Source organism: Dipodomys ordii, unplaced genomic scaffold (assembly GCF_000151885.1).
Source record: "Dipodomys ordii isolate 6190 unplaced genomic scaffold, Dord_2.0 Scaffold10, whole genome shotgun sequence".
Taxonomy (NCBI): domain Eukaryota; kingdom Metazoa; phylum Chordata; class Mammalia; order Rodentia; family Heteromyidae; genus Dipodomys; species Dipodomys ordii.
The window spans coordinates 20,340,354-20,353,311 of NW_012267226.1; the positions used below are offsets into that span (position 1 = coordinate 20,340,354).

At 43.5% G+C, this 12,958-nt stretch overlaps 1 protein-coding gene across 1 annotated transcript in view; it reads left to right on the forward strand.

The window, feature by feature from the left end:
• The window catches only part of Kmt2a (lysine (K)-specific methyltransferase 2A), a 48,191-nt gene that overhangs the window by 14,364 nt on the left and 20,869 nt on the right, over positions 1–12,958 (forward strand). The window contains exons 9-19 of the mRNA XM_013009681.1: positions 24–137; positions 1,726–1,872; positions 2,191–2,283; positions 2,503–2,623; positions 5,298–5,411; positions 5,806–5,990; positions 7,685–7,858; positions 8,753–8,863; positions 9,403–9,476; positions 11,446–11,639; positions 11,955–12,061. Of these exons, the coding sequence (XP_012865135.1) occupies positions 24–137; positions 1,726–1,872; positions 2,191–2,283; positions 2,503–2,623; positions 5,298–5,411; positions 5,806–5,990; positions 7,685–7,858; positions 8,753–8,863; positions 9,403–9,476; positions 11,446–11,639; positions 11,955–12,061 (1,434 nt within the window). The remainder of the gene's footprint in view (positions 1–23; positions 138–1,725; positions 1,873–2,190; positions 2,284–2,502; positions 2,624–5,297; positions 5,412–5,805; positions 5,991–7,684; positions 7,859–8,752; positions 8,864–9,402; positions 9,477–11,445; positions 11,640–11,954; positions 12,062–12,958) is intronic.

The following is a 12,958-nucleotide window of genomic DNA, read 5'->3' on the forward strand; positions in this document are numbered from 1 at the left end:
AAGTGATCTTTCTCTCTTCATAGGAGGATTGTGAAGCAGAAAACGTGTGGGAGATGGGAGGCTTAGGAATCTTGACCTCTGTTCCTATAACACCTAGAGTCGTTTGCTTTCTCTGCGCCAGTAGTGGGCACGTAGAGGTAAGGGATCTTGCTTCTTCGGACCCTCGACGAGGGAAATGTAGGTGACTGAGGTGGGTGAGTGAGATAGTATTCTTTTTGTTAGTATTTAGCAGTTGCTAGCCTCATTTAAACCAGTTAATGACAATTTTAAATTTTTAAGAAATTTCATAGTACTGGGTAGTCTCATCTCTTAAATTCAATCTTTTATTAGAGTTCTAATTTTTCTTTTCAATATCCAAACATGGGAAGCAGTAGTATTTCTCTGTAAAAAGAGATGCTTTTAATAGTTATTTTATATTGAATACCAAAGATCTTTTATATATAAAAATCTGTAAGCAATTAATAAGGCACATATCCAGTAAAAAAAAAAAAAGGGGTAAAAGACAGAAATAGATCATCCACAAAATGAGAAATAAAAACATGGTGTTGAGGGGGTGATTTGCCCTTCTGATGATAAAAATGTAGAAATGGACTCAATGTAGAAGTGGTTGTTGTCAGTATTAGTGTGTTAGTATGAAAGCCTGGGTTAATATGAAAATAACTTACTTAAGAAAAGATAACAGCTTATAACTGTTAATATATTGTAAAAACACAAAGCAAAAAGCAACATTTAAATCCCTGCTGATTTTTCCTTCCTAACTCCTTTATATTCTGTTCCCATTTACGTCTTTGCTTTTTGTTTTTTTGATTTTTTGTTGTTGTTGTTTTTTGTCAGTTATGGGACCTGAACTCTGGGCCTGAACACTGTCCCCTGACCTCTTCAGCTCAAGGCTAGCACTCAACCAGTTGAGCCACTGCACCTCTTCCAGTTTTCTGAGTGGTTTAATGGAGATAAGAGTCTCACAGACTTTCCTGTGTTGGCTTTGAAATGCCATCTTCAGATCTCAGCCTCCTGAGTAGCTAAGATTATAGGCATGAGCCACTGGTTGCCCGGCTTACATCTTTGTTTATAAGCTCTCTTATGGTACTTAGCACATTGTGTTAAATCCTTTTTTTTTTTTTTTTGAGACAGAGGTCTCTCTATGTAGTCCAAGCTGGCTTTGAACTCCGCTCTTCCTCAGCTTCTGGAGTGTTGTACCACTCCGTTATGTCTTGGGGTTACTGCATTTCATTTGTTTCTTTTTGGCACTAGTGTTAACTACTTTAGTCTCCTGAGTCTCCTGCGTTGCCCAATGTTTGCTTAATTCAACATGCTGAGTAAATACAGACTGAATATCCCTTCCTCCTCTGAAATACTTGAGAGTATTTTTAGTTGGTTTTTGTTTTTTGTTTTTGGATTTTTGAAGCTTTGGAATATTTGCATAGACATAATGAGATACCTTGGGGTTGGGACCCAAGGCTATCAATGAAACTAATTTGTTTCATATATGATTTATACATATAGCCTGACGGTAGTTTGATTCAAGGAACACAGTTTGTACATTGAACCAAGAGGCGTCATGTCAGCACTTAAAGGGTTTCAGATTTTGGAGCATTTTGGGTTTCAGATTGTCATGATAAATTCTCACCCTACATAAAGGAGTGGACTCATAAAACTCAAAAGTATTTGTAGTATTTTTTTCCTATATGTGATTTGACACATCTGTGTGTTCTTTTCTTGATACAGTTTGTGTACTGCCAAGTGTGTTGTGAACCCTTCCACAAGTTTTGTTTAGAGGAAAACGAGCGCCCTCTGGAGGACCAGCTGGAAAACTGGTGTTGTCGTCGCTGCAAGTTCTGCCATGTGTGTGGCAGGCAGCATCAGGCTACGAAGGTACAGCACTAAGCAACGGAGCTGTCTCTCCGTTCTCCGCCTTCTCAGGGTTTATATCTGTTATTTTCTTTGTCGACTTCTTTTTTTCCCCACTATTTAAGTGGGTACTCTTTTTGTTTGCATGATTTTGTTTTAATTTTCAACGTAGAACAGAAAACATAACAAATATGGTAAAATTACTTCACAAGGAGTCCCTTGAACAGGAAATAAATCTCTCTGTATTGGTTGGGAGTGAGAGGTGCGTAACGGAATTGCTGCCCTTCTGAGGAGGAGGAATGACGTGCTGTGCTGTGCTCACGTTCCATTTTCCTACAGCAGCTGCTGGAATGTAATAAGTGCCGAAACAGCTACCACCCTGAGTGCCTGGGACCAAACTACCCCACCAAACCCACGAAGAAAAAGAAAGTTTGGGTGAGCCCCTCTCATTGTGCTGTTGGGAGGGAAGGGCAGGGTGGGCCGGGAGGGCATAACTTGTCAGAGAGTACTTGTTTCAGGACGTCGGCATTCACCTTGTTAGCAAACGTTGTTTCAGCAAAGAAATCAAATCTAGTTCTTTCACTTGAGATCTTTTAAATAAGGACGGGTATTAAACTAAGAAATTCCTCGTGGGTTTCTTTTCTTCCTTTGCAGATCTGTACGAAGTGTGTTCGCTGCAAGAGCTGCGGCTCTACAACTCCAGGCAAAGGATGGGATGCACAGTGGTCCCACGACTTCTCACTGTGCCATGACTGTGCCAAACTCTTCGCTAAAGGTACTCCAGAAAGCCAGTTGGTCCACACTGCCCCCTGCAGGAGGATGGAGGACAAGTATCGCTTGTTCGGCCAAGGAGGCCATGTAGACACGGCTACAGCAGTTCTTTCTTTTGCCCAGACTATTAGCAACTGGGAATGTTTTGTTATCTTTTATAGGAAGAATTGGGAAATTCTCATTACAGCTAAGTGCAAATGAGTTCTCTGAGCCAGTAAGCCAAAATGTGATGCATATACAGTTGGTTCAGAGATAACTTTAGGTGATACTCTGACATTTTAATTACACCAAAAGTTCTAATTAATACATTATACACATTTTCTTAATGATGGTGTGAAATCACCAGTAAGATTTTTGGTTAGTTTATTTTCCCAGTACTGGAACTCAATTTGAGTCAGGGCTTTCCACTTTGCTAGGCAAGTCTCTACCACCTGAGTCGTGTTTCTAGACTTTTTTTTTCACACCAGTCTTGGGGCTTGAACTCAGCGCCTAGGCACTATCCCTGAACTGCTTTTACACAAAACTAGTACTCTACCACTTGAGCTATATAGTGCTATTTCCGGCTTTTTTTTTATGTGGTACTGAGGAATCGAAACCAGGAGCTTCATCATACATGGCAAGCACTCTACCATTAAGCCACATTCCAAGCCACCACCACCCCCTTCCTAGCCTTTCTTTTGTCATTTGTGGGGCTTGAACCCTGGGCCTGGGCGCTGTCCCTCACCTCTTCAGCTCAAGGTGAGTGCTCTACCACTTGAGCCACAGTGCTACTTCCAGTTTTCTGAGTGGTTTATTGGAGATAAGAGTCTCACATCTCAGCCTCCTGACTAGCTAGGATTATAGGCATGAGCCACTGATGCCTGGCTCCCCCTTCCATCCCCGCTTTTTTTTTTTTTTGGGTCCGGTCGTGGGGCTGAACTCTGGGCCTGGGCGCTGTCCCTCAACTCTTCAGCTCAAGGCTAGCGCTCTACCACTTGAGCACAGCGCCACTTCCAAGTTTTTTCTTTTTGCTTATGTGGTGCTGAGGAATGGAACCCAGGGCCTCAGGCATGCAAGGCAAGCACTCTACCACGGAGCCACCTTCCCAGCCCCCCCGCCCTTTTTTTTAAGTTTAGCTTTTAGTTAAGATCTGCCCAGGCCAGTCTCAGGTGGTGATCCTCCTACATATGCTCCTGAATAGCTAGGATTACAGGCATGTCCCACCACACTCAACTTGTCTATTGAGATGAGAGTCTTGCTAACAGTTTGCTCAATCAGGTATAAGTAATGATTCTAACATTCTCCATCTACTGAGTATCTTTTTTAAAAATAATTTTAATTTATATTATGCTTATGTGGTACTGAGGAATTGAACCCAGGACTTCCTGCATGCTAGGCAAGCACTCTACCACTAAGCCACCTTCCCAGTCCAAGTAACAGGTGTTTTGAGCTGCAATCTCACTAGGTAGACCATGCGGGCCTGGCACTCGTGGCCTTCCTCCTTCACCTTTCTGAGTGCTAGGCTATCAGAGCTGTGACACACCGCCAGCTCTAATTTACCGTGTATGAAATTGGCAGATCAGCTGAAGTCTATTAAGAAATAACAGAGGGAGCCAGGTGCTGGTAGCTCACACCTGTAATCCTAGCTACTGAGGATCGTGCGGGAAAGTCTGTGAGATTCTTATCTCCAGTTAACCATCAGAAAACTAGAAGTGGCACTGTGCCTTAAAGTGATAGAGTGCGCCGGGCGCTGGTGGCTCACACCTGTAATCCTAGCTACTCAGGAGGCTGAGATCTGAGGATCGAGGTTCAAAGCCAGCCCGGGCAGGAGAGACCATGAGACTCCTATCTCCAATAAACCACCAGAAAACAGGAAGTGGTGCTGTAGCTCAAGTGGTAGAGCACTCGCCTTGAGCTGAAGAGCTGAGGGACAGCGCCCAGGCCCAGAGTTCAAGCCCCACGACCGAAAAAAAAAAATGATAGAGTGCTATCCTTGAACAGAAAAGCTCAAGGACAGCACCCAGGCCCCGAGTTCAAGTCCCATGACCAACAGAAGAAGAGGAAGTAACAGAGGAAGCTGAGTACTAGTGGCTCACACCTATAATCCTTGCTACTCAAGAGGCTGAGCTCTGAAGATTGAGTTTTAAAGCTACCTCTGATAGACAAATCTAAGAGACTCTTGCCCCCTGCAAAAAGCTACAAGTGGAAGCATGCCTTAAATTATAGCATACCCAATATAAACTAAAAAGCCAAGTCAGAGTGTTTGGCCTTGAGTTCAAGCCCTACTACTGGCACCAAAGGGAAAAGAGTGATGGAGGGGATTCCTGGATAAGGCAAACTGGAGACGGATGGATGGAGGACAGGATTTTAGAAAGCAGTGCTCTGAGTTGCTTAGAAGCTCAACATCACTTTGGAATGTTCACTCTTCTGCCCTTTCTCTGTTACGTTATTTTTTAAAATCTGTCTTCTGATGTGGTCATGTAGAGAGGAGGCGCCGGTGTGCAGGCTTCTCTGAGAATTCCAGGCGTGCAGAGTACGCTTGTCGGCAGTGTGTGAAGCCAGCACGGAGCGTTTTGGCATTCGCCCGTGACTTGAGAAGGGGGCGGCTTGTCGTTAGGTTGCAGGGGCCCACTTCAAGTCCAGGGTGTGAGGGGCCCAGGTGCGGGGCCCCAGCCCAGGCCAGCGTTGCCTTGTTTCAGGAAACTTCTGCCCTCTGTGTGACAAGTGCTATGACGACGACGACTACGAGAGTAAGATGATGCAGTGCGGGCGCTGCGACCGCTGGGTCCACTCCAAGTGCGAGAGCCTTTCAGGTACAGAAGGTTGGACGCTTTTTTTTTTTTTGTAACCATTTCTTTTTTCCTAGGTATTGCTGCACTTAAAGTCCCCAGAGCCCTCTCCCCGTCAGACAAGTGCTGCTCGAAGTTACTTTCCACGTATAGTGTAGTCTCTAGAATAAGCAGCATGTGGGCTCGGGCTCATTCCACCTGAACACATCCCTGTAGTTCTTGTCCATTGTGGAAAGGCACTGGGACCTTGGGGTCTCCCTTCACCGAAGCCAGGGCTAGTGCTGGCTAGTGACTCCCGGCGTGAGAGCAGGACGGGCGACCCCATGCAGCTCAGGGTCAGTCGGGTCAAAGTCGACTACCGACTTCTCCCTCCCTCCGCTCTTAGAGGACCCATCATTGTAGGCTTTTGCTTTTCTAGATGAGATGTATGAGATTCTATCCAATCTGCCAGAAAGTGTGGCCTACACTTGTGTCAACTGTACTGAGCGGCACCCTGCAGAGTGGCGGCTGGCCCTAGAAAAAGAGCTTCAGCTTTCTCTAAAGCAAGTTTTGACCGCCTTGTTGAATTCCCGGACTACCAGTCACTTGCTACGCTACCGGCAGGTAGGCTGAATTCCCTAAGAGCACATTCTTAGTTTTTACTTTAATAATGGAACAGGGTTTGGTTTTTGGTAGTTTGTTTTGTTTACTGCTTTAGCTTTATAGTCTTGTTTCGGGAAGTTTTTAGAGCCAAGCTCCTTCTCAGGAGTAGGACATAGGAAGGGACCATATGTTCAAAGGATGCATTGCTATGAGAAATAGCAGCTTTTCTGCTCACCCTGCAAGCGATGCGGAGCCAGTGAAGGACTTCATCCAGGAGAGTGACCCGATCAGAGTTGCTCTTTAGCAATAAAGTTAACTCTTGCTGGGCACCAGTGGCTCACACCTGTGATCATAGCCACTTAGGAAGCTAAGCTCTGAGGGTCACAGTTTTTGAAGCCAGCCCAGACAGGAAAGTCCATGAGACTCTTATCTCCCTCCAAGAAATTACCAAGAAGTTTTTGGGAGTGGAACTATGGCACAAGTGAGAAAGCACTAGTCTTGAGCATAAAGAAGCTCAGGGACAGCATTCAGGCCCTGAGTTCAAGTCCCGGGACTGGCATGTGTACATGCACACACTCATACACGCATGTACACACATACACTCACACACATGTACACACATAATTACTCTCACTGGCCTGCAGAGGTTAGCAAGAACTGACCCTAGAGTCAGGACCAGTCATTGGGCGGCAGTTAATGGTGGTCAGCTTAAAGCTACTACCTACATGTAAGTTGTGAATACTAGGTATATATAATCTCAGAACTACCTAGAATAGAGATAGGCTGCTATTCTGTCTTTTAAGAAAACTACAGTTAATGGTAGAGTGCATGTCTAGCATACATGAAACCCTGGATTTGATTCCTCAGTACCGCATAAACAGAGAAAGCTAAAAGTGGTAGAGTATTAGCCTTGAGCAAAAGAAGCTCAGGGACAGTGCCTAGGCCCTGAGTTCAACCCCTAGGACTGGCAAAAAAGTAAATAAATAAAACTATCTTTTTATTGTTTGCTTGTTTTGGTCTGTTGTGTTTGAACTCTGGGGCTGGGTACTATCCCTCAGCTCTTCAGCTCAAGGTGAGCACTCTACCATTTGAGCCACAGCACCACTTCCAGTTTTCTGGTGGTTTATTGGAGATAAGAGTTGCATGGGCTGGGAAGGTGGCTCAGCGGTAGAGCGCTTGCTTTGCAATGCCTGAGGCCCTGGGTTCGATTCCTCAGCACCACATAAGCAAAAAGAAAAAAAAGCCGGAAGTGGTGCTGTGGCTCAAGTGGTAGAGCGCTAGCCTTGAGCTGAAGAGCTGAGGGACAGTGCCCAGGCCCAGAGTTCAGGCCCCACAACCGGACCAAAAAAAAAGAGTTGCATGGACTTCCCTGCCAGAGTTGGCTTTCAACCGCAATCCCCAGATCTCAGCCTCCAGCGTGGCTAGGATTATAGGCGTGAGCCACCGGTACCTGGCCCATTTTTTTAATAGGAAAAATTGTTGCTCACCGTTTTCTTTCATACTACTTTTGGAAATTATCAAGCAAAGTTTCTAAGTTCCTACCTACCCTAGCCAGCTATTAGATCATAGGCTTGTTTTAACTTTTCTTTCTAAAGAAATTTCTGGTTATTATCATGTTCTTTGTATCTTATAGTGGGACTTTTACCATGTTAATAGGGTTTGCATAAAAGCCACATTTTTAGTGTTAGATAAAAGAACATCTTTCTTGGCAACAGGCTGCCAAGCCTCCAGACTTAAACCCTGAGACGGAGGAGAGCATACCTTCCCGCAGCTCCCCGGAGGGCCCGGATCCTCCCGTGCTCACTGAGGTCAGCAAGCAGGATGAGCAGCAGCCTTTAGACCTGGAAGGAGTCAAGAGGAAAATGGACCAGGGCAACTACACATCTGTGGTATGTCTCTATAGCAAGCCACCAAAGTTTTAGGCACCCACTTCACTTCCTTGAATCTTTGGGGAATGAAGCTGCTTATAAGTAAATTTGAAAATAATTAGACACGGAATGTGGCTTAGTGGTAGAGTGCTTGCCTAACATGCATGAGGCCCTGGGTTCGATCCCTTGGTACCACATACACAGAAAATTAATAAAGGAAAAATAACCATTAAAAGTATTAAAAAGAAAATAACCGGAATTGTATTTGGAAATGTCACATAGCGTGAGATACCTAAATATGTATATATTTATATACATATGCACACTAAATATATATATATATATGAATTAGTTCTGTATTTTAGAAGAAGGATTATGATAGGATAATCTCTCTTTTATTTGGCTTTTATCTGAATTCTCTGAAAATTATTTTTACATGAAGAGGGGACACTAGCTAATTTAGGGTAAATGAGAATGTGTAGTTAATTCATCCTCCTCTTTGGAGCTTGGATCTGACTTTATTCATTTGTAACTAGATGCTTTTAATTTTATGATGTTAAAAATGCACAGAGGGAACAAATATATAGGAAATGGTCATTTACTATATGTGGTCTGCATTTGCTACTCCGTGTTTATTTTAGTCCAGATGAAAAATTATGAACCTGTTTGGCTACCTTAGCATGATCAAGTTAATTTGTTTGCATTTTTCCTTACTAACCTGCATCTCCAGATTGCCGCAAGTTAATTGTGTACAGAATTCTGAAGGCCTCAGCCAAAGAGAAATGACATTATTTAAAATAGGATGTGATATGTTGGATGACTAAGTAGGGAAGAGTGTCACCTGAGTGTCATGAATTGTTTTATAAATTATCTTGATTATCTTATGGATAATTGGACTTTTGTTTTTGCACACAGTTGGAGTTCAGTGATGATATTGTAAAGATCATTCAAGCAGCCATTAATTCCGATGGGGGGCAGCCAGAGATTAAAAAAGCCAACAGCATGGTCAAGTCCTTCTTTATCCGGGTAAATGTTCTTTCTCTGTCTTTTGTATTGGTCCTAAGGCTTGAAATCAGAGCCTGAGAGCTATCTTTGAACTTTTTTGCTCGAAGCTAACACTCTAATGAGCCACAGCTCCATTTTCAGCTTTTGTTTTTTGTTTTTTTGGGTTTTTTTGCTGGTTAATTAAAGATAAGAGTTTCATGGACTTTCCTGCCTGCCCAGGCTGGCTTTGAACCATGATCCTCAGATCTGAACCTTCTGAGTAGGTAGGATTACAGGTATGATCCTGTGATGTCTGGCTATAGTTCATATTTGTAATGCTTACCTATGAGCAGTGACTCAGGAACACATTGACTTGTTTTCTTTTGTTGTTTGCTTTGTCACATGTATAAAACATCTTCGTTTTAATTAGATTCTCCTATTCTTTGGTAGGAATTAGTGAGGTTGTCAGAGTAGATGGATCTTTTAGGCTTTGGTAGCCTAAAATCATTACCAATACTGACAGAGATACTGATGGGAAGTTATTTGTTTCACATGTTTACTTTTTGTTGGTTTTCTTTCAGCAAATGGAAAGAGTTTTTCCATGGTTTAGTGTCAAAAAGTCCAGGTTTTGGGAGCCAAATAAAGTATCAAGCAAGTAAGTAAATTCAGCATTACATTTTTCCCTTTGTCACTTAGAAATCTTAGAGTTCTCATATTTCTACATTGAGGTCTTTTAGGAAGCTTGTTTTTATTTTTAGTTTTTGATACTACTGGAGTTTGAACTCAGCCTCAGGATTACTAGGTAGGCATTCAACCATATCACCAGCCCTATTTGCTTTAATTACTTTTTGGAAGGGGGCTCATGTTATTTATGCCTGTTCATAGCTTTGGACTACAGTCTTCCTACTTAAGCTTCTGAGTATCTAAAAACACACATCACCATCACAGCTTGTTGATTGAGATGTGGCCTCGCTAACTTTGTGCATAGGCTGGCCTCAAACTCTGTTTCCTCTGATCTTCACCTCTGAGTAGCTGGGATTACAGATGTGAGCCATCATAACAATCTTCTAATATGTTTTAATGTTTAAAGTAAATCAGGCCTAGTGCTAGTGGTTTTGGGCCTGTAATTCTAGCCACTCAGAAGGCTGAGATCCAAGGATCATGGTTTGAAGCCAGCTCAGGCAGGAAAACCCATAAGAACTCATTACCAATTAACTACCAAAAAAGCTGAAAGTAGAGCTGTGGGTCAAAGTGATATAGTACTAGCCTTGGGCACAAAAAGTGTGGGACAGTGCCCAGGCCCTGAATTCAAGCCCAGGACCAGCAAACCGCTCCTATCCCTGACCTCCACCTCAAAACAAAAATTGGTTCAGGTGCCTTTTGTACTGGTTCAGAAACAACAGTTAGGGGCTAGGAAGTTGGCTCAGAGGTAAAGTGCTTGCCTCTCATGCATGAGTCCCTGGGTTCGATTCCTCAGCACCATATAAGTAGAAAAAGCTGGAAGTGGTGCTGTGGTTCAAGTGGTAGGGTGCTAGTCTTGAGCTGAAGAGCTGAGGGATAGCGCCCAGGCCCAGAGTTCAAGCCGCAAACAAACTGACAAACAACAAAAAAACAAACCCTTAATGTTTGCAGTAAGCTCTTGCCCGTTTTCACTTAAGAAACTACTATATTTTAGGGAACTTAGTTATTATAGTTGGGTTCCAGTTTACTTGGTTCAGTGTTTTTTACTACTCTTAATTTAATTTTTTGACAGTAAATCATTTTAGTTTCTTTTTTTTTTTTTGGTCGGTGGTGGGGCTTGAACTCTGGGCCTGGGCGCTGTCCCTCAGCTCTTCAGCTCAAGGCAAGCGCTCTACCACTTGAGCTACAGCGCCACTTCCGGTTTTCTGGTGGTTTATTGGAGATAGGAGTCTCACAGTCTCTCCTGCCCGGGCTGGCTTTGAACCGCGATCCTCAGATCTCAGCCTCCTGAGTAGCTAGGATTACAGGCGTGAGCCACCAGTGCCCGGCTCATTTTAGTTTCTGATAGGTGTTATTACTTCAGGAAGTTTAACAAAGTGTCATATATTACAAGTACCTTTTCAAGCCAAGTGTGGTGGTATAATCCCAGCATTTTGTTGGTGGTGGTGGTTATGGGGTTTAAACTCTGGGCTTGGGTACTGTCCCTCAGCTCTTCAGCTCAAGGAAAGCACTCTACCACTTGAGCCACAGTGCTACTTCTGGTTTTCTGGTAGTTAATTGGAGATGAGAGTCTCATGGATTTTCCTGTCCAGGCTGGCTTTGAACTGTGATCCTCAGATCTCAGTCTCCTGCGTAGCTAGGATGACAGGTGTGAGCCACTGGCACCCAGCTAATCCCAGCATATTTGAAGCTGAGAATGGAAGATTTTGGCTAACTTGGGTTATATAGTGAGAAACTGGGAACTGGCAGTGGGGGTGGGGGAGAGTTGAGATACTATCTAATATACACTATCTCAATAATACTATAGAACATTGAGGTACAAATACATTCTATAAGTGGCTCCGATGGGTGCAGACCTGGTGCTGTCAAGCACTTGATTGTCTGTATTGTTCTAGGTGCACTGTAGGAGCTCAATAAATACTTGTTGAATCGGTTGTTTTCAGCAGTGGGATGCTACCAAACGCAGTGCTTCCACCTTCACTTGACCATAATTATGCTCAGTGGCAGGAGCGAGAGGAGAACAGCCACACCGAACAGCCTCCTCTCATGAAGAAAATCATCCCCGCTCCCAAACCCAAGGGCCCTGGAGAACCAGACTCGCCTACGCCTCTGCATCCTCCCACACCGCCGATTTTGAGTAAGGCATCAAGGGAAGAGGCGTGATCTTTTTCTCTCTAGATGCATGTGACAGACTTTGTAAACCCAAACTTAACCAGAAAAAGGGATTTTCAGATCATCCATAAATGGAATGAAGTCATTGTTTTTGCTTCACTTGGGATGTTAACAAAGCCTGACATCAATACTCTGAGTATTTTAGCTCAATCAAACAACCTAACTTGGAACGTTTTTTAAAAAGTGTTTATTTTACATACACTAGCAGGATTGTTTTCTTTTGTCCTGGGAATTAAACATAGCACTGTCAATTTTAACTGCCTGTCTTTTGGGTTCCAAGGTACTGATCGGACTCGAGAAGACAGCCCAGAGCTGAACCCGCCCCCAGGCATAGAAGATAACAGACAGTGTGCATTGTGTTTGATGTATGGTGATGACAGTGCAAATGTAAGTACTTGGAGACAGAAGACCCTGGTTAATAGACACCTCTTGTGAGCTGCTTCCCATTTGTGGTAATTTTGATGCCTGTGGTGCCGCTTGCTTGGCACTTGATGGTACTTACTGTACACTTTTGTTGTGTTTTGTTGTGTTTTGTTTTGAGCTGGCCTGGAACATGTAATCCTCCTGCCTCAGCCTCCCAGTAGCTGGATGATAGGCATGCACCATCATGTCTAACTTGAAGAGGATTATTTTGTTTTCTTATAACTGACAAATTAATTTAAAATGTGATTTGCTTTAAAATAATCTATTGCTGCCTAATAATTTATCATGGGAATTCCTTAAAAAGATTTTATGAAGCTGGGTGCTGGGATCATGCTACTCAGGAGGCTGAGATCTGAGGATTCGCAGCCAGCCTGGAAAAGAAAGTCCACAAGACTTTTATCTCTAATTAACCACCAAAATGCTGGAACTGAAGCTCAAGTGGTAGAGCACCAGCCTGAGCAAAAGAAAGAAGCTCAGGGACAGCACCCAGGCCCTGAGTTCAAGCCCTAGAACCAGCCCACATGCACATTTGCTCTGTTTGTCTGTCTGTCTGTCTGTCTGTCTCTCTCTCTCTCTCTCTCACACACACACACACACAGATTTATGAAAGTCAGGGTTAGGGATGTGGCTAGGCAAATGGGATGCCCACAAAGAAAAGGGCATTCTGAGGAAGCTGCTGGCGAAGTAGCTGTGTTTAGCGTGGACATAGGACAGATGAGAGCCTCGCTTGTAACAGACGGCCGTGTTCATTCCTCTGCTTTTCTATTTACTTACAACGTTAACAAGTAGCCTAGTCTCTCTGACCCTCAATTACATGTGTAAAATAAAGATAACAATGCACAGAAATAAAACCATCATAAG